Here is a 25,437-nt window from a genome sequence, read left to right on the forward strand (position 1 = left end):
TGTATGAAATAATTTTTTGATGATGATATTTTCCACAAAATACCAGTAGCACTAATGTGGTGCTCTTAATATCAGGATATTGTACACATAGATACAAAAGTTTCTTTGATGGTGTTTTCCCATGGCTATGAATGGTAAGAGCCAAAAGCTAAGTGGCAGGCTAAAGGAAGAGAAAATTAAGAACAGAAAAATTAATGAACTTGTCATATGTCAGAAGGCCTGCTATGCAAGATTTTCCAATTTTGCTAATTGTCTTGGCTGTGCTTGTCTGTAGAGACGCTGTGTGGTTCTTGAAACAGTCCATCAAGACCAATAAACATGTGCTGCAGTGAAACAAAACCTTAAGTGGTGCCAGAGTAATTGTCTTTGTTTAATAGTATAGTTGTATTTCATAACATGCCTTCTTCATGAGCTGGTAGTTTTATTTTTAGGGCTTTTAGTAATTTAATCTTAGGACGTCTCTGAGTCCACTAAGGTTTTCCATTTCCTGATGGAATTAAATTAAGTACTGCCTTGTATCAATTTGAATTGACAGCATATAAAATGGGCACTGTGCCTCTGATGATTGATAAGTAGATAAGAAAATTTTGAAATTTGGAATTGCAGAAAGAAAAAAGCCATGCAGTGGGGGAGCTAAAATAGCATCAGCAAGTCACTAGTTTCTGTTGCTTCTGTAACAACTTATCATGAATTAAGAGGTTTAGGACAGTTCGTAGTTAGTATCTTACAGTTAGCAGGTTAGAAGTGTGAGGCAGGTTTTACTGAGCTAAAATCGGAGTGCCAGTGAGCCTGCCTTTGTTTCTGGAAAGCTCAAGGGGAGGATTTTTGCAGTGCAGTTTTTAGAGGCTGTCTGTGATCCTTGTCTTGTCGTCCACTCTTCCATCTTCAAAGCCACGCGGATGAGCTGATTCTTTGACTTCTCCCCAACCCCTTTAACTACTTCCTTTTTTATTGTGGTAAAATATACATAACACAAAGGTTACCATTTGGACCAGTCTTTAAGTATACAGTTTAATGACATTAAATATATTCACAACCTTGTGCAGCCATCACCACTGTGCATTTCCACGGTGTTTCCAACAGGCCAAGCAGAAACTTTGCCCCCATCAAGCAGGCATCGCCATTCCCTGCTCCCCACCAGCCACTGGCAGCTCGTTTTACATAGGGTAGGTATTTCAAGTAAACTGTCCAGGGTTTGACCTTTTCTTTCATTTAGCATGTTTAGGGTTCATCCATGTTGTCATATGTATCCAAACTTTACTCTTTTTTACGGTTGACACTATTCCTTGAATGTGTATAGCACATTTTGTTACCGAGTCCTCTGTTTTTGGCCCCTTCAGTTGTGTCTACCCTTTGGCTACTGTGAATACGGCTGTTGTTAATATCAGTGTACAGGTATCTGTTTGAGTTTGTTTTCAGTACTTTCTGTATATTCCCAAGGAAGAAATTGTGGGGTTATTGTTCAGTCATTTTGAAGAACCACCATACTGTTTTCCATAGTAGGTACCTCATTTTACCTTTCTAACGATAATGTGTGATGATTCTAATTTCTTTATAACCTCCTCAATACTTCTTCCTTTTTTTTTTCTTTTTTAAGTACTTATACTTTTAAGGACTCATGTGCTAGACTGATGATCCCATCCAGGCAGTGTAGGATAAACTTCCCCATTCTAAGGTTTGAACTTAATCACACCTACAAATCAAATGTCTTTTGTCGTAGAGGGGATTGAACCCAGTGTTTATTTTTATTTTTATTTTTTTTCTTAAATTCTTTTATTGGTACATTTTAGGTATACAACACATTTACGTTTCTCTTTGGGAACTTGTACCTTTACATGATGCATCTTGGTTCTTTTTTTTTTTCCCCATTCCTAGCCCTCCCTTCACCCCCTCCACCCTTCCCTATTTACAAAGACTTTACTTACATTTTTTCCATTTCTCAGCATTTTTCCTTTCCCTTCTTTCCTTTCCCCTGCCCCTCCCACTACCCCTACCCCTTTGGACCTTTTCTTCCTATTTTGCATTTTTGATTATTCATTCTAATCATTGATACATTTTAGGTATAAAACATAATGACATTCATCTTTGGAAATTTGCACCTTTACATAATCTCTCTTGGTTGTTATTTTTCACCCTTGCCCAGCCCTCCCTTCAACCCCTCCAGTCCTCCCTATTTACAAAGATTTTGTTCCTATTTTTCCATTTTCTCATATTAATTCCATTCCCTTCTTTCCTTTCCCCTAGCCCTCCCACTTCCTTTCCCTTTGCCCCTTTCCTTCCTATTTCACGTTACTTATTAACATTTTAGTCCTTATTTACACTTTGAGTTTCTCACACCAGAGAAACTATTCGATATTTATACATGTGTGTCCTATTTATTTCACTTAAGAGTATCACCTCAATGTGCATCCACTTAGCTATAAATGTCTCTAATTTCTCATTTTTTATGGCTGAGTAGTACTCCATGTTATAAAAAAATCACATTTTCTTTATCCAGTCTCCAGGTGATGGGCATTTGGGCTATTTCCAAGTTTTAGCTATTACAAACTGTGCTGCTGTGAACGTGGGCACACGTATATCACTGTGGTATGATTCTTTTAATTCTTTGGGCAAGATCCCCAGCAGTGGAATAGCGGGGTCAAATGGGACTTCCAGCCCTAGTTCTGTAAGGTACCTTCATACTGATTTCCACAGTAGTTGCACCAGTCTACACTCCCACCAGCAGTGGAGCAGGGTTCCTCTTTCCCCACAGCCCTGCCAGCATTTGTTATTGCTTGATTTCATGATAGCAGCCATTCTTTCTGGAGTGAAGTGGAATCTCAGTGTTGTTTTCGTTTGCATCTCTCGAATGACCAGTGATGTTGAACATTTTTTCCTGTATTTATTTGCTATTTCTACTTCTTTGTCTGAGAAATGTCTGTTCATTTCAGATGCCCATTTTTGGATTGGGTCTTTAAATTTGGGAAGTCTGATCTTTTTAAGTTCTTTATAGATTCAAGATAGTAGACCTTTGTCTGAGGAAGAGCAGGTGAAGACTTTTTCCTACATTGTGGGTTGTCTCTTCACACTGCTGGAGGTTTCTCTTGCTGTGCAGAAGCCTTTTAATAAGAAGAGATCCCACTTGTTGATTGTTTGTGCTAGTTCACAGGCAACTGAGGTTTTGTTGATAAAATCTTTTCCTACACTGATGTCTTCAGGGGTTCTACCTAACCTCTGTTCCAACTGGTTCAGAGTTTCTATTTTAATATTTAGATATTGAATCCATTTTGATTTTAGTTTAGTGCATGGTGAGAGATACAGGTCTAGTTTTAATCTTTGGCAAGTTAAAGCCCAATTTTTCCAGCACCATTTATTAAAGAGGCTATCTTTCCTCCAGTGAGGGTGTTTGGCTCCTTTGTCAAAGATGAGATGGCTGAGTGTGTGTGGTGTTGTTTCTGGATCTTCTAATCTGTTCCACTGGTCCTCAAGTCTGTTTCTTTGCCAGTACCATGCTGTTTTTATCACAGTAGCTTTGTAGTATAGTTGCAGGTTGGGGATTGTGATACCTCCTGCCATGTCTCTGTTACCTAGAATTCCTTTTGCTATTCTGGGTCTCTTCTTCTTCCAAATGATTTTTTGGATTGTTTTCTCAAGGTCTATGAAGTATGCTGCTGGGATCTCAATTGGAATTGCATTAAATCTATATAGCAGTTTTGGAAGTATGGCCATTTTCACTATATTAATCCTTCCTACCCAGGGACAGGAGATGTCTGTCCATTTTCTGATGTCATCTTCCATCTCTCTTTTCAGAGTGCCATAGTTTTCAGAGAACAGGTCTTTGATTTATTTTGTTAGGATGATTCCTAGGTATTTCAGTTTTTTGGATGCTATTGTGAAAGGAATTATTTGCCCTATTTCTCTCTCAGTGAGTCTGTCATTGGTGTAGAGGAAAGCTATTGATTTTTGTGTGTTAACCTTGTAACCAGCTACTTGACTGAATTTGGTTATTAAGTCTAGAAGACTTTTGGTGGAGTTAGGGTTAGGGTTGGGGTCTTCTATATAGAGTGTCATGTCATCTGCAAATAATGACAATTTGACTTCTTCATTTCCTATCTTTATTCCTTTTATTTCTTTCTCTTGTCTAATTGCCATGGCTAATGTCTCCAGAACTATATTGAACAAGAGTGGTGATAGTGGACATCCTTGTCTTGTTCCTGATTTTAGTGTGAAGGATTTCAGGTTTTGACCATTTAGTATGATATTGGCTGTTGGTTTTTCATAGATGGCTTTCATCAGTTTGAGGTAGAGACCATCTATTCCAATTTTTTGTAGGGTTTTGATCATAAATGCATGTTGGATTTTGTTAAATGCTTTTTCTATGTCTATGGAGATAATCATATGGTTTTTGTCCTTGGCTCTATTGATATAGTGTATTACATTGATTGATTTTCGTATATTGAACCATCCCTGCATCCCTGGGATGAATCCCACTTGATCAGGGTGTATGGTCTTCTTGATGATCTTCTGCATTCTGTTTACCATTACCTTATTAAGGATTTTTGCATCTATGTTCATTAGTGAGATTGGCCTATAGTTCTGTTTTTCAGTTGGGTCTTTCTCTGCTTTGGGGATCAAGGTGATGCTTGCTTCCAGGAATGAATTTGGGAGTATTGCTTCCCTTTCAATTTCATTGAAGAGTTTAAACAGTAGTGGCAGCAGTTCCTCTCTAAATGTCTTGTAGAATTCAGCAGTGAAGCCATTAGGGCCCGGGATTTTCTTAGTCAGTAAGTTTTTAATTACGTTTTCAATTTCATTGGTTGATATTGGGTTGTTCAGAATTTGTAGATCTTCTTCATTCAACTTTGGTAATTCATTTGTACCTAGAAATCTGTCTATTTCTTCTGTGTTGTCCATCTTATTGGCGTATAGGTTCTCGCAGTAGATATTGATGATCCTCTGGATTTCTGCTGGGTCTGTTGTAATTTCACCCTTTTCATTCCTAATGGCATGGATTTGGGCCTTTTCTTTCCTTTTTCTGACAAGGTTGGCTAAGGGTTTATCAATTTTGTTGATTCTTTCGAAGAACCAACTCTTGACTTCATTGATTTTTTTCTATCGTTCTCTTACTCTCCATTGCGTTGATTTCTCCTCTGATCTTTATAATTTCCTCCCTTGTATGAGCTCTGGGGTTGTCCTTCTCTTCTTTTTCTAGAAGCTTGAGGTTCAGCATCAGGTTGTTTGATTGGGCTTGCTCTGTTTTTCTCATATGTGTATTCACTGCTATGAATTTCCCTTGTAAGACTGCTTTCATTGTGTCCCATAGATTCCGATATGTTCTATTGTCATTGTCATTTAATTGAAGGAACTGTCTGATTTCTTTTTTAATTTCCTCTGTGACCCATTGGTTATTCAGAAGTGTGTTGTTCAATTTCCATGTGTTTATGAAATTTTTCCAGTTTGTTTTGCTATGGATCTCCAATTTCATCTCACTATGGTCTGATAATATACAGGGGATAACTTCAGTTCCTTTGCACTTACTTAAACATGTTCTGTGTGTGAATCTGTGGTCTATTTTGGAGGATGACCCATGTGCAGCTGAGAAGAATGTGTATTCTGATTTTGTGGGGTGGAAGACTCTGTAAATATCTGTTAAGTTCATTTGTTCAAGAGTTGGATTGAGTTCTAGTATTTCATTACTTATTTTTAGTCTAGTTGATCTATCTATTTGTGACAGTGGGGTGTTGAGGTCCCCCACTACAATTGTATTAGTGCATATATGGCTTTTCATGTCCATTTGTATTTGTTTTATATAGTTGGGTGCACTAGTGTTTGGTGCATATATATTTATGATTGTCATCTCTTCCTCTTGGATTCTTCCGTTTACCAGGTTGTAGTGTCTGTCTTTGTCTCTCTTAATCAGCGTTGGTTTGAAATCTACTTTATCTGCAAAGAGAATAGCTACTGCTGCCTTTTTTCGGGTTCCTGTCGCATAGAGTATTGTTTTCCACCCTTTAACTTTCATTCTATGAGTTTCCTTTTGAAGTAAGTGTGTTTCTTGTATGCAGCATATTGTTGGATTTTGCTTCTTGACCCATTTTGCCAGTCTATTTCTTTTGATTGGTGAATTGAGACCATTAACATTGATGGTTATAACTGAAACGTATTGACTTGTCATTGTCGTGACTTTTTCTTTTTGTTGGGTTCTCCCCTTTTACATTTAATTTCTTGTCAGGCCAGATGGGTTCATTCTGCTTTGCTTCCTGGGGTTGTGATCCATAATGTCTGTTCCTAGGATATTGTATAAAATTCTTTGGAGTGCTGGTTTGGTATTCACGAAGTTCCTAAGGTGGTCTTTGTCATGAAAGTATCTTATTTCTCTATCCATTTTGAAAGATAGTTTTGCAGGGTCCATCAATCTGGGTTGGAGGCTGTTTTCTTTTAGGGCTTGGAATATGTCACTCCAAGCTGTTCTTGCCCTGATGGTTTGTGTTGAGAAGTCTGCTGTGATTCTGATGGGCTTTCCTTTGTATGTGATTTGTTTCTTTTCTCTGACTGCTTGGAGAACTTTGTTGTTCTGTTGTGTTTCTGGAATCTTAACAATTATATGCCTATGTGTAGATTTTTTTTGATCAAGGCTATTTGGAGTTCTATATGCCTCACTTATCTGTATGTCAAGCTCTTTTCCCCTGCTTGGGAAGTTTTCTGCCATTATTTCTGTGAAGAGATTTTTAATGTCATCTGCACTCTCTCCTGTTTCTTCATTGAGCCCAGTCAATCTTATGTTGTTCTTCTTTGCATCATCTAGCAGCTGCTGGATTGATTTCTCATGTTCCCTTATAATTTTGAAGCAATTTTTCTTTTCCTGGTTACTAATTGCAATCTTATCTTCTATGTCTGAAATTCTGTCCTCACATTGGCTCATTCTGCTGTGTAGACTTTCAATCGAGTTTTTCATGTCCTAGAAATCTATTTGCATCTGTTTTATGGATTCCATTTGTTTCTTATGTTGGGATTCCATCATGTTCCTGAGGTCCTCTCTAGATTTATTAATCATGTCTTGCACTAGGAGCACAATTTCTCCTGTTATCTGAGAAATTATTTCTGATTTCCTTTTTTCCAGATCCCCTTTTGTTGCCAGTTCAGTGGGTCCAGGTGGTTGAGTATCAGAGGGTTCCATCTCATTTCCCTTTGAGGTTGCTGTAGGTGATCTGGAAGTCTGGTTTTGAGACTTATTTACGTGTTTTCTCATTTTGACTGAGGGAGAGGGCTGTTAGCGCCTGCACGAATTACCTCCTTTGATCCGGGAGAGCTGGGACAGGGGTCGGGAGCAGGGGTAGGGATGGTGACCCAAAAGCCCTTTCCTGTGGGCTGGGAGCAGCAGGAGGGATGGTGGCCGGGAAGCCCCTTCCTCTGGACCAGGAGCAGTGGGACAGCAGCTCAGAAGCCCCTACCTCTGGGCCGGGAGCAGCGGGACTCAGTACCCTGGTCTGGTGGTCTGGTGTCCTCTGCGTCTTTGTAGTGTGGAACCAGGTGGCTGCCTGTCTGCAGTGGGCTGATTCGATGTTTTCCGCGTGACTGGGGACCTCCGTAGGGTGTTGGCAGACCTGCCTGTCTGCAGAGGGATGATTCCGAACCCAGTGTTTATACTGAACATTACCCCCAGTCCTTTACTTTTTTTGTTTGTAATCTTGAGGTAGTCTGACTAAGGTGCTAAGTTATCCAGGCTGGGCTCAAATTTGTGACCCTACAATCTTAGCTTCCCAGAGTGCTGGGATAACAGGCATAAGGCACCGTATCCAGCTGTAAATCAAATCTTAATGGAAATATATTCAGAGAATCTTGGGATTAGCATGAGGAAATATTTGAGGACCATCATTTGGCTGATTATAGAGAGTCTGCCTTTGGAGTTCCAGCTTTTTGCAAATGAGGAGCCATAAATTGAGGCAATCACTTTTGCTGATGATTGTTGCAGAAATACTCATTATTTTTTTCACCTGAGGCAGGGCTTTATTGGGGATGGAGCTGCTGGGCTGCCTCAAACAATGACGAGAGAGACGGAAATACTCATTTTTAAGACAGAACTATAATCTTTCTCTTGTGTTCTCAGAAGATGTGACCGTAATTGAACAGGAACTTGAATTATTTTCTTCCATTGGTGAGCCTCATTATGAGATAAAAGACAGTGATGCAGTGAGCAGGGCCAGCCTTGCATATTGAGCCGAGGTTCAGTAATCATTTTCATAGCAGCTGCTGTGAAAAAGGAGAGCGAGACTAACAATGATCCCAGTCACCTAAGGAGAGAAGTGGGGGGGTGTTGTTGAGAAGGGGGCAAGGTTTCGGGGTAATGGGACAGGTGAAAACCATACTGCTTTGGATCAGCATCATGTGGAGTTTGGCGAATATCTTATCATTAGTTTGAATTTGGTATCTTCAATTATCAAAGTGTTCTTTTATAGTTATAAAGTAAAGGGGATTGACACTTATCAGTAGGATAGGAATCCATTTTCTGGATTTTTACTTAGTTTGATTTGTACCAAGAAGTCTACTCCTCAAATGTGTCCAGCTTCATTGTGTAAGGGATGCCTGGGAAGGCATTCCCTTGTTTAAGTGCGGCCTTGGGTTTTACTCCACAGCCCAGTTCACAAAAGTGCTCATCCAGACACAGCTTCTGGCACAGCAGTTGCCAGACTGTAGGTGAACAGTGGAGTAAATTCCAGAACGTGTCAAGGAATCAGAGATGAGGCCTCTAGTGAAAATCAGATCGGAGGTTTGAAAGAAATTTAATGAGTGATACTTTCTATTCTCTTTGTTTGAATGGGAGAGGAATCTGTTGTTCAGTAGTTGGTATGATGGCCAAAGGACGGATGTGTGGTTTGGCATCTGTTGGGTGTACCCTCTTAGAGTCATGTAAGCTGGCTGTTATAGGCAGGGTTTGCAATGAAATAGGTTTAATATGGGACACATAATTTATAGGATTATTTTATAATACTCACCCAAAAAGTCAAATGCAGAGGAATGCAATAGATTTGTTAATGCACTAGAGACCCAAAGAATCTAGCTAAGGGCCTGGATCCCACAGCAATTTCCTTAACAAGTCCAGTTGAAGACCTAGTGCCCAAGGCAATGTTCTCCACAAGTCCAGCCAGTGACCTAGAGCCCGTGGCAATGTCTCATGCAAGTCTGTATCAAGGATCTGCAACCAGGAAGAACCAAAGGCCAGTGGTAGAAGCCAGAAAGCCTGCACTGGCAAGGTGAAGAATCTGTGCCAGAAAGCTGAGGGATCTGCACTGGAGCCAGGAAGCATCGCTCAAGGTGAAGACCAGAGATCCCCTGATGAGAACAGTAGCCATTCCCAGCTACAGTGAGGACCTGAGCTCCTCCGGATGAGAACAGCCAAGTTCCTATCAGGAAAACCAGCCTTGGCAAGCTTCTCCAAGAAAATCAACAGTAAATGATCTTCCCCTCCAGTTCTCTTTTTATCCTGTTGGCAACATTCCTCAGGTGGGTCTTCCATGCCCAGGGCCATGCTGACTCAGTTCAGCTGAGTGTTCCAAGTTGACCATTAGTTAACCCACCACACTGTCCATGTGGGAAGTAATAGAAAGACAGGCTGCAGGAAGCTTGCCCTTGACCACTATAGTTATGCCTTCTTTTCTGTGGTGAGATTGGCTCTTCTACCAGCTTTCAACCATGTTGGTGATAACTGGCCTTGCACTTAAATAGAAGTAATATAATTACAAATACAACCAGCTTTTGTTCATTCCTACTTGTAAATTATAGCAAAAATATGACTGATTTAAGAGTTGATAGTTTACATGAGATTTTGAGAAATTTAGTTTGTGCTTATTGGTAAAGGATGTATAATTGTCTAGAGGTTCATAAGTTAACAAGTAAAATGAATTGTTCTGTGAGGATGAGCCCCCAAATAAAGAAGGAAAGGTGAAGACAGTGACAAATGCTGATGTTTCTTGTAGTATAAGAAAACTTTATAGTCAGGAAAAGATGGAGGTATAATAAAGTAGATCATAGTAATTTATATATATCTCAAATGAGAATAATTAGAATGATGATATCTAATAGGCATTGAGTGTTAACTGGGTGGGACGTTTTGAAAGATAATTTTGCCAGATACAACAGTCTAGGTTGGAAGTTATTTTCTTTTAGGGCTTGAAATACTTCACTCCAGGCTCCCCTTGATTTGAGGGTTTGTGTTGAGAAATCTGCCGTGATTCTGATGGGCTTTCCTTTGTAGGTGATTTTTTTCTTTTCTCTTAACTGCCTGTAGAAATTTGTTCTTCTGTTGGGTTTCTGGGATCTTGACTATTATATGTCTAGATGTAGATTTCTTTTAGTCGTGGCTAGTTGGAGTTCTATATACCTCACTTATCTGTATGTCCAATTCTCCACCTCTGTCTGCGAAGTTTTCTGCTATTACTTCTGTGAACATTTTTTTTATGTCAGTTGTTCTTTCTCCTGTTTTTTCATGGACTCCTGTCAGGCTTGTTATTCTTCTTTGCATCATCTAGCAGCTGTTGGATTGATTTCTCATGGTCCCTTACTATCTTTAAGAAATCTCTGTTTTCATGGTCCTTAACTGCTATCCTGTCTTCTATATCTGATATTCTGTCTTCAGATTCTCTTAGTCTGCTCTGTATGCTTTCAGTGGAGTTTTTAATTTCCTGAATATCTGAATCTGTTTCATGGATTCCATTTCTTTCTTATGTTGGGCGATCGTGTTTTCCATTTCTTTCTTATGCTGGGCATTCATGGCTTCCAGCATGTTTCTGATCTCATCTATTTTCTTGTCTGTTTCTGCTCTAGAGACTCTAATCATGTCTTTCACTCTATTCACCATCTCTGTATTTATCTGGGAGATTATTTCTGCTTTGAATTTTTCTAGAGCCTCATGTATCTGCTTTGTTACTTCCTGTGCTATCAGTTCAGGGTGTCCAGGTGTTTGCTCATCGGACTTTTCCACCTCATTTCCCCCAGAATTTCCTTTTTGTGGTGTGGAAGCCTGCATTTGTGCCTTGCTTAAATGTCTTCTCATTTTTGTTTTTGGTACTGTCCTTGTTTAATTCTTGGGTTGATATTTCAAAATTGCTTAATGCAGGTATCTTTGTTGCTTGTGTTTAAAACCCTTGTGGAATGATTGCTTTTCAGAGGTGTCTTCCAGATATGGCTTGTGTTTAGGTTTTGAGGCTCTAATGACTCTGAGGCTATTTTATTTTTCTTATACCAGGAAGGAAAACTGATTAGATCATTCACAACATGTTAGGCCAAATGTTATAATCAGCAATACCATAGCATCAAGCACAGCTTAGAAAATGACAATTTGTGGTAGTTACTAATCTATCACATTTAACTATGTGACATATAAACCCCTGTGCCTCTTTAGTGAGGGACCAGATAGCAGAAGAGCCGTAAGGTGGGGGGGGGGGGATGGAATTGGGCCTTGCAGGCGCCTGCGTGGCTAAGAGGAGCACCGGATGAAGTTGGGGCTCCCAGCCACTCCCTGGACCTCACCATGCCATGGACAGGAACCGGAACACAGCCGAGGAGCCTCAGGCTGCTTCTGGTTCTGGGTGGGACGTTTTGCTAACTACATGTATTACCTGATCTTATTTTCTCAAATGTGTGTGTGTGTTACATGTACCCATAAGCAAATATACCTGGAGATATGTAAGTTCTTCTTTCATGATAATGAAGAAGGTGGTAGATATGTTGCCTGGATTATTTTTCTTTTGAAAAACAGCTTTATTGAGGTATTGTTGAACAAATAAAAATTGTATGTATTAAATTTTGTAATGTTTTGGCATATATATACATTTTGAAATGATCACTACAATTAAGCTAATTAACACAGAGTTATCACTTTCTCCTCCTGTGTGTGTGTGAGGGGTGAGGGTACTTCAGGTATACCCTCTTAGAAAATTTCAAGTCAATATTGTTAAACAGTAGTCGTCATACTGTACATTAGATTCAGAACTTATCCTAACTTTATACCCTTTGACCAACAACTCATTTCTACATTGGCCTGGTTTTTTAACTTTACTACTACTGGTGATAATCAGTTATATGAACCCAGACAAATGCTTTCACCTTTTTCAATCTGTTTGATTACCTATAAAAGACAGAATAGGACTTAAAATATCACAAGCTTGTTTTCTAGCACTAAACTTTCTGGCTATATAATAGTTATAGAGGAGTCATTTGTATTTCCTTCAGTACATACAAAAAGCCTTCTAAGAAAATACACTGTACTTCAGATTGTGGATGGGAGATTAGAAGTATATCTCCTTCCCTAGGAAGGATAGCTTTCCGGTCAGATTTTATTCTGTGGATGTAACTAGGTTAGGGAGAGACTCGTTTCTCCCTTTGTGGGCTTCATTGGCGACAGTGAATGATATTAATACCCTGTGTGATTAAATAAAAATAACAGTGACAATGAAAGATGACTGACTGTGGTAATTAGCTTTGGTGAACTATTTGGCTGGCTGCCTGAGTCGTGTGCCAAGAAAGATGCTGAATATATTTTAGCAGCATCCTCTAGGCTTGGGAAGATACTAAAATTTAGGATGCCAGGTAGTTGCTTGGACCATGAATATAGGTCATGGAAGGAGACAGCTTTTAAATGTGCTGAACAGAAGGACAGGCCATGTGTTGGATTGGCAGCGCTTGCTGCCATCATTTATTGTAATTTTACAGTGAACCCAGGAGAATTGGGCCATTACTCAGTACCAAGTGACTTAACCTGATCTCCTAATTATAATATTAAAAAAATAGCAATGTGGGGAGAGTTAACAGAGGAAGAATTGTTTACCTGATATGCTTTGAGGATCCCTGTAAAGGCTTGCTCTTCCTACACATTTCCCTGGCAGATGAGTTCTCTAGAGAATAAGTTAAGTTCTGTGGCATGGTGTTCACACTAACTTGGTCTTACCGTACTCACCTTTCCTCTTCTGGTTTATTCTGTGTGACTTACAACCTACTGCCATGTCCTATATCCATGCTTTTTTCATACCTTTTCTTTTACCTAAAATAATATAAAACATATGAATAATAACTAGCATACTGAGTGTTTTCCATGTGCTTGCTTTCATGTTAATTTATGTGCATGATCTATTTTGATTTTCCCCATCTTCATGAAGCTGGTTTTATTGTTGTTAGCATCACCATCACCATCCTTAACACCACCACCACCTCACAAGCTGGGAAATTTGAGGTTTAAATAATGTCCTGAAAATCACACTATTAATGAGTACTAGAGTTACAATTGTGTCTCCAGAGTCCAGATATTAAAAACTACTTTGTACTTTTTTTTTTTACTTTGTACTTTTTAATGCCAGAACTTTACTATCTTCTCCAACACTTAAGCCTGATTTATATCATTTCGCACTTTTCATAACGAATTTGTCTTATATTAGTGTAGCTGTGTTTTCTCCTGCTTCATCGAGGCTTCATTGAATCCTGTTTATCTCACATTTGTGAGATTAGGCTCTTGTTAGGATTTGTTAATTTGCTAACTTGTCACAGTGTCTTGATACTGATATTCTTCCCATTTTTTAATCTGGAAATATTAATAGCCTAAACAATACCGGCATTTCACCTTTGTATGCTATTGACTGTGTCTCTGGCTATTCAGGCAGAATTGTCAGGTTGTTAATTAAGACAGGTCATAATTTAGAAGCATGATTGCCTCAGTGTTATGGAAAGAGGGTGATCAGAACTCTCTTTTGAGTCCCCTGGCTTGCTGCCCTATCTCATCATGAAAGAGGTACTAACCCTCTTATCCTTCAGTTCCCTTCTCTGTTGAGTAGAGAGGATAAAATCTACTTATCAGGATTATAAGGCAAATTAAATTGGATAATGCATGCTGAGAGCCTAAATGCCTGAGACCTATTGGATCCTCCACAAATGGTACATCTGACTGTTTCTGACCCTTTTGATTCTGACCTGATTCTGACCTTCAGTTTCATGTTACATTGATCTTTTAAAGACTCTGGGCAATTCGTTCATTTAATTTGCCTTTTGATTAAAATCTTGTGTCTCATCATGACCAATAGTAAGTGGCAGAGTTGAAATTGGGATCCACTAGACTAATTGCAGAGCTTTTACTGGATGAAGATTCACATGGGGCTTCTTTCCAGGTTCTTCGTGTCTTAACAAAGAATTGGACATGACACACGGAAAAGGGCTGGGGATTTGGCTCAGTGGCACAGCGCCTGCCTGGCAAGCTCAAGGTCCTGAGTTCCATCCCCAGCACCCCCCCCCCAACACACACACCCACACACCCACACTCACACAGTGAAAAGGTAGCAAGGGTACCTTAAAGGCAGAAAAGAAGTACGCTCTGCAGGGTGAGAACAAGCTGGCAAACAGGCTCTCAGACGACCTGGGTTAAGGGAAAAGTTCTTTTGTATCCCAAATTCCTGGATTCACTTACCCCTCTTGTACATAAAGCATGGAACAGTTATCCTACCAGAAGCTCACTTAGCCTGGGACCAGATTTGAACTGCCCTGTTGAAACACTCACTTGGCTTCCCACCAGATGTAGATGAAGGATTAAAATAGCACTGTTCTGATTGGTCTTGCAAACAGCACTGGATTCAAATAAGGGATTAAAAAATATCACTTTCAGACTGATTCTGTGTGCAGTGCTCAGGAGCCTTGGATCATTTCCGGTCCTGTGTTCTGTTCCCATCCATCTTCTGGATTTTTATGACCTTTTACACATTCTGACCAGTCATTTTTCTGCTTTGCCTCAGTCCTAATCTTCTACCTCATGCCCACTTAGGATATTCTTGCTCCATACCACCTCCTTAGATTGTCTTTACTCTGCTGCCCAACCATCCAAGTGCTGTCTATAACATTTCCTCACTTTTTGTAACAAAAAGTAGTGGTTTTGGGGTGGAGGGATATGGGGAGTTGTTCAACAGGTATAGAGTTTTTGTTTCAAGATGAAAAAAATTCTTGAGATTTGGTTGTACAATAATATGAATATAAACATTACTGAAACCAAAAGTTAAAAATGATTGAGGGATGTATTTATAAGTTTTCTGCTATGATTAAAAATTTGAATTCCTATAAGACTTTGTTTTTCAGAGGTCTAAAAGATTGTCTAAGGCATTTCTCTTGTGACATATTCTGTAAGTAGCACGCCTTGCGAAGTCCACAGACTTTGCTATTTTTTTAAACAGGTGCTTATGTAATAGAAACATCCCGGTTAACATGTCTGGTGACTTAATAATTGTGAGATTCCAAGGAGAAAGGCATATTGTATAAGGTGTACTTCATACCATTCACTTTCCCTACTGTGTGCCTGAGTAGCACTGTGGGTTTCTCAGTATGAGTCTTGGATATTAGAATTAAAAGGTGTAGCTCAGTTTTGCATTGCTAGTATGAACCATAATTAGTTTCTCATGAGTTACTAAGAAATATGGATGTTCTGGTATTACTTAGTTGTCTATTTTCAAAAGTTCTAAGACAGAAAACACATTTTTTAAGCAACGTAAAATTGTATAATTAAGGGTAAAGGTAGATTAGAGATCATAAATATAAAGACCACTTGGCAGATTAATTATAGTTGATACTGATTTGAATTTACTGGCTACAAAACAAAGTTCAGATTCCACACTTTATTATATATAGAGAAGAATGCATAAAATTAATTTTTCTTTTTAGGAAAAAGTTGCTGGAATTGAATCCTCCTCCCTCCATGAATTCTTGTCTAGAAGATAGTGATAGACATCATCCTTGACTGATGTTTTATAAGAATCAGAAGTTCTTTATAGTGTATAGACTTTTTTAACAGCTCAAATATAAACCCTAAGCATTAGTAAAGATGTTTTCCAGTTAAGAGTATGGCTGAGTTATTTTGCTCTTCGTTCATTCATTCATTGGTACTGGGAATTGAACTTAGGGCCCTCTCGCTTGCCAGGCAGGCACCGCACGGCTGAGCTGCATCCCTGTCCCTGCTTTTCATTTATTTGACAAGCTGCTTAATGCCTGTTGTTTATCTTACTCTGCTAAGCATTGGTGATTTACAAGCACAAAATAATTTTCCTTGAAGTGCTCAGTCCAGGAGAATTTATTAGGTAACAGATTATAAGGGTGTGGTGTGCTAGGTGCTGCAGTATAGTTTTGGGTGCCGTGTTGTTAGAGCTTGAGGAGCGGATGTCTCTTACAGTAGTTGAGGGAAGGCTCTTGTTCTTGTTTTTGTTTTCAGTACTGGGGATTGAACTCAGGGCCTTCGTACTGAGCCACATCTGCAGACCTCCTTTCCCCTTTTTGGTTTTTTAAGAGGAAGAGTCTCACTTTGTAATTCAGGCTAACCTCGAACTCATAGCAGTTCCCTGCCTCATCCTCCCTGGTCCTGGGGTTGCAGGTATGCACTGTTATGCTTGGCTCCCAGTCCTTTTTTGAGACAGGGTCTTACTAATTGCCCAGGCTGGACTCAGACTTGGGATCTTCCTGCCTTAGCCTCCCAGAATACTGAGATTATAGATGTGTTTCTAAGGATGAGTGCTGATTCTGAGCTGATTCTTGACATTTGCTGGGTTGAGAGTGGAGGCGTAGGGACATTCCTTGCCTACCCTTAGATGATCTAATCTATTGCATTTTGTTACTTGTCCAGTCTGGAAAATAGATAATTAATGCCCACTAAATACTGTCTGTCTCAGTGGACCTTTGGCAGGTCTTTACATGCAGCACTTTCATGATTAAGTTTTCTCAGATGCCTGCAGTGCATATATTCTGGCACATGGTCAAAGCCCAGTGAATGTTGGATGGGTCGATGGATGAAAGAAAGGAAAAGAAAACCTGAATTACAGATATCACTAGGTGTGGGCGAGCCAGGTTTGGCACTGTGTTGGGAAAACTTGGAAGATGATTTACATTTTCAGCAAAGTAGAAGAGCCGTCTTTTTATACAGGCAGCAAGAGACGTGGAGATAGACCCAAGTACTTTTCTCAGAAAATAACCTGGACTCTTGTGAGTTACCTGCATAAATATTTAGCTGGAACTACAGAGTCCTGCCCTGTGTAGCACAAGAGAAATGAGTTCACTCTAAAGTAAGTTTTAGAACAGTTAACCAGCTAAATTGACAATATCCTTGAACTCCTGCCAGGCCTCTGTGGAGTGTCTGGTTTTAAATAGAACTGCTTCCGCTTGGTCCCCGTAGAATTAATAAGCTGTACGATGTATGCCTGAGCAGCTCAGAGGCTTGACCTGTGGAAAGGGTTATTTTAGATGCTTGGTGAATGGTTACCAAAAGTTTTAGTTTTGATGTATTGATGTTGAGCTACTTCTTCTGGCAATAACTAGTTATCAGACTCAAAAACACTTCTTAAAGCACTTCTCATTCAGAAAAATGGGGACCTTTCTTCTGACCCTTAGAATTGAGGATCTGCCTATGTGCTCAAGTGTTCTCTGAGATGTCTCATAATATCTCAGACTTAGGTGAGAACACTTAGAAATCTTACTGCTTACCACCTCAAGATTTACATTGCCCTTTTTGTATTTACCTCTCATTAAACAAACTACGGTTTACCTAGTGACTCAAGCCAGGTACAAGGTATTAATTCTTGACAGCCTTCCCCAGGCCTGGAGTCTACACAAACAGTTTTACTTATCTCTCTCATCTGTTCACTTTTCCTCATTTGCCGTGTGGACAGCCTCATCCAAGCCCCCATCATTTGCTTTACTGCTCTGCCCTCTTATCTGACGTCTCTGCTTCCACTCTTGCTACTTTTGATCAGCTCTCTACAAAGTACTAGTGTGATCTTTGTAAAACAATGTCCTTAGATTATTTCCCTGTTTAAAAGCCTTCAATGGCTTCTCATTGCCCTTTTGGTAAAATAAAAATTACTGACCTTGTCCTGCATGTGTGGATCTCCCTTTCAGCTTCATCCTTCCCACCTCCTTTTGTCCGGCCAAGCTGGCTTTCTGTTAGCGGCCGAATGTGCCAAGCTCTTTCCTGCCTTAGTCTTTTCCTCTTTCCTTTGCCAAGCATTCTTTGTCCGCTCTTCACTTAGCTCTGTCTCATTGTCTAGCATCCATATTGTTACTCTTTCTGAGATCTTTCATAATCATCTAATCTACAGCTATCCTCTGATAATCTCTCAAAATTTAAGTTTTGCAAGTGTGTCTCGTGTTTTCCCGCTATAATATAAGGCTTGTGGGACCACGTCTGTCTGGTTTCCCCCGTTGTATAATGCTTGTTATGAGGGCAGTGCTTCATAAACATTTGTTAAGTGGAAGATGTTGGCCAAAATAAAAATTGGTTTAGAAGGAGCATCTTGGGTTACTTTTTGCAGTAGCAACAGGGGCATGTAATTCCTGTAGCAGTACTTGCTGATTGTTTCCACAAGTATGTCTAGTAGAGTACTGTAGGAGTAGAAGGTTGTATTTGCTGTTTTCCTTTGCTGCGAAAGACTTTGGTGGGACCTTTAGACTTTGTTCTCGGTAATCCAAAAGACCAAGCTTACATGTTGTTCCTCTGAATCTGCATTCTTGCACTAGTTAACCAAGTTCTTCCAGGTCTGCTTCTCCATATACTAACTAGGAAAGATGATATCTACGCCACACACTTATTGAGTAGAAGATTCAGTAGGGTTACATAAGCAGAGTGCCCAGTTTAATGCTTGGCACTTTGTAGGAGTTCGGGCATTCTTATTTCTTTCATATCTCAAGTGACTAATAAGATCTGAAGGGAGGGAACCTTGTGTAATTTATAATCGTGTTGTTCTTACTTACAGCATAATTATTCTCAGGGTCATTTACCTGAGGATGAAGAACAGTTTAAGAGGAAAATGTCTATCTCCAGGATTCAAATAATGCAATGATGGACTGGACTGGTTATTTAACAGTAAATAACATTGGTCCTTAAGATATATAGTAGGTGGATGGGGCCAGGGATTTAGCTCAGTGGTTTTGCCGCCTGCTGTGCAAGTGCAAGGACCCGAGTTCGATTCCTGGTACCAAAAAAAAAAAAAGATAGATAGTAGGTGGAGTTCACCTTTGCCTTCTCCTGGGTATTGTTCTTTAATGTTGTTAGATTGTGACGACTAATACACACAGGTATTTTCCATTCTTGTTCAGATATAGATTCCATGGAGGTGTGTCATATGAAACTACTTTTCCCTTTTAGATATTTTATAGTTCTAAAACCTGAGGTTTAGATTCAAATTGATTAATGGTAGATGCATTATTTAAGGCATACCATTCTGCATGTTAGATTGAGTTTAAGGGAAGATGCTTGGTTTAAATCTATCAAAATCATCAAAGGTTTGTTCTCTGTAATTAAGTCAGAATACTTTACCCACCTTTATCTTTTAAATTTGTTTTGCTCACATGAAATAGTAACTGTGCTAAGGGCAATTATCTCCTGTAAGGCAAGCCTTTCAGAGGGATGGGAGATTGAGCATTAACGGTGTAAGAGCTTTGCATTTGTCACCTTGAGTATTGACTCACACAAGAACTTCATTGTTTGTTTAGGGATAAGTATGATTTACAACATTGATGCCAGGAGATAGGCAGAATGAGTAATAGGTATAATTCATTAACTGACCACTTAGCTCTGTTATTTAGAGTGTGGAAACTACAGAGGCCACAGGAAGAGATCTCTTTGGGCTTCTCTTACTCTCCCATGTTGATGACAAAATTCTTACACAGATCCTAGCCAAGGATCTTGAAAACGTGTATGATTGGTCATTTGGGACATGAGCATACCTAGGCAAATCCACGTCCGACAGTACCGAAGCCATGTTGTGTTAACGGAGTAGGTTTGTATGAATGCAGTGTCTAGACATCTAGATCAGGTTGGGTTCAGTGTCTCACTGCAAGCTCAAATTTATGTATCAAGAGCTAAATTGAGAATTAAGGTTGCTGATGTTAACATGACCTGACAGAATGCTGTCATCTCACAGAGATTGACACATCACGTTATTGTCATTAAAAAAAAAAATTCCGTTCTTTTTTCAAGGTGGTTTATCAAAATGAGTAAAAGTTGATGCTGTCTAATCAGTGGTTTTGCTCATTGAGTTTTCTTTTGGAGCTTTCAGTTCTTTGTCTTGGGGGCTACAGTGCTTTGAAAAGAAATTGAGGGTAATATCTTCTGATCAACCACTTTTGACCATTTTGTTAGTTCTTGAGGGAGCCTATTATGAAATGAAGAAATAAAGCATGACCTTTGCTGAAATGCAAGCCTGATTGTGCAAAACAGACCATCTCAGAGGTTCCTGTATAGAACTTTAGAGTTTTCCTTTTTCTGTTAAACTAATTTGATGTTTAAATGACTTCTGCAGAATATTTTGGTTAAAACAGATACTAGGAATTGAAAGGCAGTCATAAAAGGACTATAGTACTAGTCTTTGCTTTGCCTATGAGTTACCCATGAGCGGCCTATTGTGAAATCAACTGATCTTTTCTCTTTCTGTTTTGTTTTTTTCCCCCCAGAATGCTATGAACCTACCTCCTGACAAAGCCAGGTTACTACGGCAGTATGACAATGAGAAAAAATGGGAACTGATTTGTGATCAGGTAAGAGAAATAGTGATGCTTTTATTAAGAAAGTGGTAGAAGAAGAGAACCACCTTTCTCCTCTATGTGTGTTTCACTTTGTTTTGTGACTTCTTGTCTTTTACCATCTATTAAAAAAGCGAGAAAATGACTTTTATTCACCATTTAATTCTTTCATTTATTTTATGCACTTTGCATTTAACTTTATCATAAACTTAGTCAACTGGGCAAATTTAGTGATCAATTTCTGTTTACCTTCCATAGCAGTCTATGCTGCTGGAATAAAGCAGATCCTCTAATTTAATTGGCCTTCCTGTTCATGTAAATTGTTAGTATATTTATGTAAGAAGATACACTGTTTATAAAGAAACATTGGTTAGGCTGGTAAAGTATTTCAGATTTTATCCATCCTCCAGACACTCTTCTTTAAAATCACTAATTATAACAAATTCAGACTCTTCAGAGAGATATAAAATGAAAAGTGAAATTTTTCACTGCTTTCTCTTAACCCTCCAAATTTTATACCGCAGAGGTCCACTGGTAATACTTGGAGGTATCTCGTTCCACCCTTTTTTCCCTGTTTGTTTTAAAACAAACAAAATAATATGTTTATGCACACAACCATGCACTCTTGTGCACGTTGACACAGTGCCAGTGAATGTCTCTCTACTACACCCTTTTCAATGTTATATAGTGTTTCCTTATAATTGATAGCAATTTTTGGCAGTTTGTTGCGGGGTAGGTAGGGGCCAGCTGTTGTTATAATTGGACTAATCACTTTCTAAAGTAGAAAGTATGTCTCTTGCTGTGGGATGAAGTAAGTCAGGGGTAGAGGTTTATGGGTAGAGTGTACCTGCTCCTTAGGAAGTAGATGCCTGAAGTTCACATACAGCTGTGGAAGCACTGCTTTTTCACTTGTGTTACCTTAGTTCTTCAAAAAACAAAAACAGGGTCAGGGATGTAGCTCAGTGGCACTACGCCTGCCTGGCATGTGCAAGGTCTTGAGTTCGATCCCTGGCACTGCAAAAAGAAAAACAACAGAAAACCAGAAAATTACCTACCAATGGGTGGTGGTGAAACCATCCTCTCCGTGGGGTCTGTGAGCACCAGGGGTAGATGGCAGCTGTGGAGGATGTACACTGTTATGTCAGTGACACACAAGAAACACACGGCTCCTTCTTTGAGGCTTTGTTTTTTGGTGGGGAGTGATACTGGGGCCTGAACCCAGCGCTTTCACACCAAGCTACACCTCCAGCCCTTTTTTATTTTCTGAGGTAGGTTTCACTAAGTTACTAAATTGCCTAGGCTGGGTTCAAACTTGGGATCCTCCTGGCTCAGCCTCCCAGCGTGTGCCACCGTGCTTGGCTGAGAAGTGAGTGTTCCCTAACCCTGTCACTACAAGTAAAACGGTCTTGCAATGCTAGCAGAAAGGGACGACGGGGTAGTGAGCGTGAAGGGAGGAGAGCACGCAAATGAGGGTGTGCGCCTCAGTGAAGGAATTCTCAGAGGTAACGGGCTCTGGGAGAGAAGAGCACAGAGGCAAGGGCCCGCTGGCTCCTGCTGGTCATTTCTTTGTGCCAGGATGGCCTGGACATCCTTCCTTCCCCAGGCTGGCAGAATTCCCAGCAGCCCTGTTCCTCTCTGGCTTTTTGGCATTATTAATTTTCGACAGCAGGTGATTCTTCGTTTCGACCTGAGATATCTTGATAACTGTGATAGTGTGGTCCGGGGATCTTGAGACTAAGGGAGGAACAAATCGGGTATTGAACTTTTTCTGGTTTTCAGACCGCCAGTGTCCACATTGTTATTGCCCCTAAGTGTCACTGTGTTGGGACATGGAGACTTTAGTTACTTGGGCAGTTCTTCTCTAGCAGACATTCCCCACTTGCTAGAAGCTCCACACTGAAATGGTTCTATCAGGTCTGAAGCCTTACGGCTGATTTGTTAGTAATAGTTTAACAATTATTATTGCCAATAACCAGCATTTAGCAAGCAGCGTATCTTAAGAACTTTGTGTTTAGTCTTCAAAGCATAATTATTAGTATCTTCATTTGACATAAAGGGAAATCTGAAGAGATTTTTTTTTGCCAAAGGCCCCTTAGCTATTAAGTGGTCAAGTGGCATCCATTGTCTTGACTCTGGAGAGGTACGAATTCTGGAGTCTGTTATTAAACACTGCGATCTGTTGCCCTCCTATAAGGTGCCAGTGACATACTAAAAATAATTAAAAGTAAAAGTTCTTGCTGGGGTGATGGTGCACACCTACAATCCCAGCACTTGGGAGGCTGAGGCAGGAGAATCGCTGTGAGTTCAAGGATAGCCTAAAGTACTACATAATGAGACCTTGTCTCCAAAAAGGTTCTCTTCTCTGGCATGCTCCTAAGGGAGAAAAAGTGGGGACTTCTAGCTTGGGCATTGGATCTACCTACCCACATTACTACTACCAGCCTTGTAAACATTCATCTTTGTGAAAGTTAAATATTTTGCTGCATATGGGCAACCCATGGAGGTGACATACACGTGATATCATATCCCCTATATATGTTTGTAAGGAAAAAGATGAAAAGCGTGAGCCGAAAGCATTTGTCATGTCCATCTATATGGCAGTTGTGATGCATTCATGTTTATTGATTGAGTGTCTCTTTTATCTATTATGTACACAAACCATGCCATACACTGTATATCTTTGGTACCTAACCACCTAGATTGGTCTATGATAGCTAACTAATGGACATTCAAAATGTGTGCCATTGTGAATTTATTTATAGGAAATGTCAGAATAGGAAGGAAGATCTGTATAGAGAGAAAGTAGATTAGTAGTTTCCAAGGACTAAGGGGGAATAAGAAGCAATGGTTGATGGGTGTGGAGTTTTCTTTTTGATGTGATGGCAAGATTCTGTAATTACATTGTGATATTTGCATAGCTTTGTGAATATATAAAGTTGCATGCTTTTAAAGTGTGAATTCTGTGAAATATGAATTGTATCTCCATTTGAAAGGTATTTGGTTCAACAGGAATAGGGAACAAAAAAAGAAGGGAAAGGAACTTAAAGAGACATGATGAAATGTTTATATGGATCTTCTTTAGATCTGAATTTGAACGAACTACTTCTAAAAACTGACAGGATTCCAAGAAGTTTCTGTTTGGCATTATTAGGTTTGATTTAGCTTTGTGATTATATGAGTATCAGTTTTATTTTAAAGTAAATATATATGGATATGGTGGTAATATGAACGGGGTTTGCTTTAAAATACTTAATCAAAGAAAAATGGGGACAGGTGAAGGAAATTTGGAAAATCTAGGTAATTGCTCAGTCTTGGTTTTGAGACATGCTGTGGTCTATTGTACTCTTTCTTTCTTTCTTTTTTTTTTTTTTTGGTACTGGGGATGGAACTCGGGTCCTTGTGCTTGTGAGGCAGGTGGCGTAACCACTGAGCTACATCCCTGGCCCAGTGTACTCTTAATTTTTGTGTATGTTTACAAATTTATTACAGCATATAAAATTTAAAAATTTGCTACTTAATGATCTTCATTTTCCATCATTTATAAGAGGTAATTGGTATTAATGTCCTTAGCTTATTTTGGCTACTTCTTCTGACAAAGGACTCAGGTATTAAATATTATAACCATTATTTTTATATTCAACCATCTGCAAAAATCCTGGGAAACTTACTGTGTCAAATCTGTCATCTGCTGTTACCTGAACATTTTTTATAGTGTTAATGCATGTTGTATGATGCTGTCAGGAAAAGCCTCAGCTATTGATTTTCAGTCTAAAAAAATATCAAGGCTTACCTTAGGGGGGTAAAGCCTTAAAACGGTGACCATGATCTCTCACATACAAGATACCCACAGCCTTCAATACTTTGTGCACAAATAATGACTTTATTTCTTTTTAAGGAAACAATGTTGAAATACTGTCTATTATTTAGAATACACACATTAGTCAAGGTGCGCAAAATGATATATAATATTTAAAAAAACTTATTTTCAAAACAAGTATATGAATAGTGTTAGAGGGCCTGTGGAGAAATTTTTTTCAGGTTTCAGTCCCATGAATAATTATCATCTGGCCACTATGAATCATGGAACTGGTCATGCATCGTTTTTTCCCTTAGTTTCTAGAATGTTCAACCAAATTTGTGGCTTGCCAGTAACAACTATCCAGTATCCTAATGACATGTGTGTGTTTTTTTTTACCAGCCTCATTCATGGTTTCATCTATTTTTTCTGTCTTTTTCCCCTCTACACTGATTGTTCTCACTGAAAAAAATTTTGTAGGAGGTTGTAAACTTCTCTATAAGTAATCTTTTTGAGCAAGCTAAATAAACTTAAATTTTTCTTGGTACTCTAGACATTGTGCAGATCAGCACACTGAATCTGCTGTACTTTAGGGAAGCAAATGCTATAAACAAAGGATTTATCATGATTTGACTTGGGAAAGTTATTAACTGCAATTAGTCATTTAGTTTGGTGCACCAACTTTTTTCTACTTTTGTGTGGTTGCATTAGTCTGTTACTTTGTTTTGTATTTATTTAAACCTGTCTCTCTGAGTAGTTTTTTTAGGTAGTGGCCATGTGTCATTTGTTTGTGTGCTCCCAACAACTTGCTTAGTATGTGAAACAAACCTGGAAGCAATCCACTGAAACAAACATGGTAGTAGATAAGGGAAAGTCACCAAATGTCATGCTGTGGTTTGTTAGGTGATTTGTGATGGGTAGCAGTTTAAGGTCCAACAGAAGCTTTGTTCATAACTCTGCCCCTGCTGGATGACAAAGTGGAAGTGGTTAGTTGGAGAATTAAGAACATTTGAGATGACTAATGCTGATGGGTATAGAGTTCATGGATGTATAATGCAGTCCAGAAGTGATTAGAGGTGCCACACCTAAGTCTGAGTTAGAAAGCTTCCCTCTGGATCTCGGGGTGCTGATGATGT

The 25,437-nt window shown here is 39.3% G+C and overlaps 1 protein-coding gene across 17 annotated transcripts in view; it reads left to right on the plus strand.

Moving 5' to 3' along the window:
- Fmnl2 (formin like 2) overlaps positions 1–25,437 on the plus strand; it is a 303,824-nt gene that overhangs the window by 147,917 nt on the left and 130,470 nt on the right. For all 17 annotated transcript variants that reach the window (XM_013067527.3, XM_013067528.3, XM_013067526.3 and 14 more), the window contains one exon: positions 20,437–20,520. In XM_013067527.3, coding sequence (XP_012922981.1) covers positions 20,437–20,520 — 84 coding nt within the window. The remainder of the gene's footprint in view (positions 1–20,436; positions 20,521–25,437) is intronic.

This window comes from Heterocephalus glaber, unplaced genomic scaffold (assembly GCF_053883595.1).
Source record: "Heterocephalus glaber isolate CG9 unplaced genomic scaffold, H.glaber_assembly_v1.0 deba00001097, whole genome shotgun sequence".
Taxonomy (NCBI): domain Eukaryota; kingdom Metazoa; phylum Chordata; class Mammalia; order Rodentia; family Bathyergidae; genus Heterocephalus; species Heterocephalus glaber.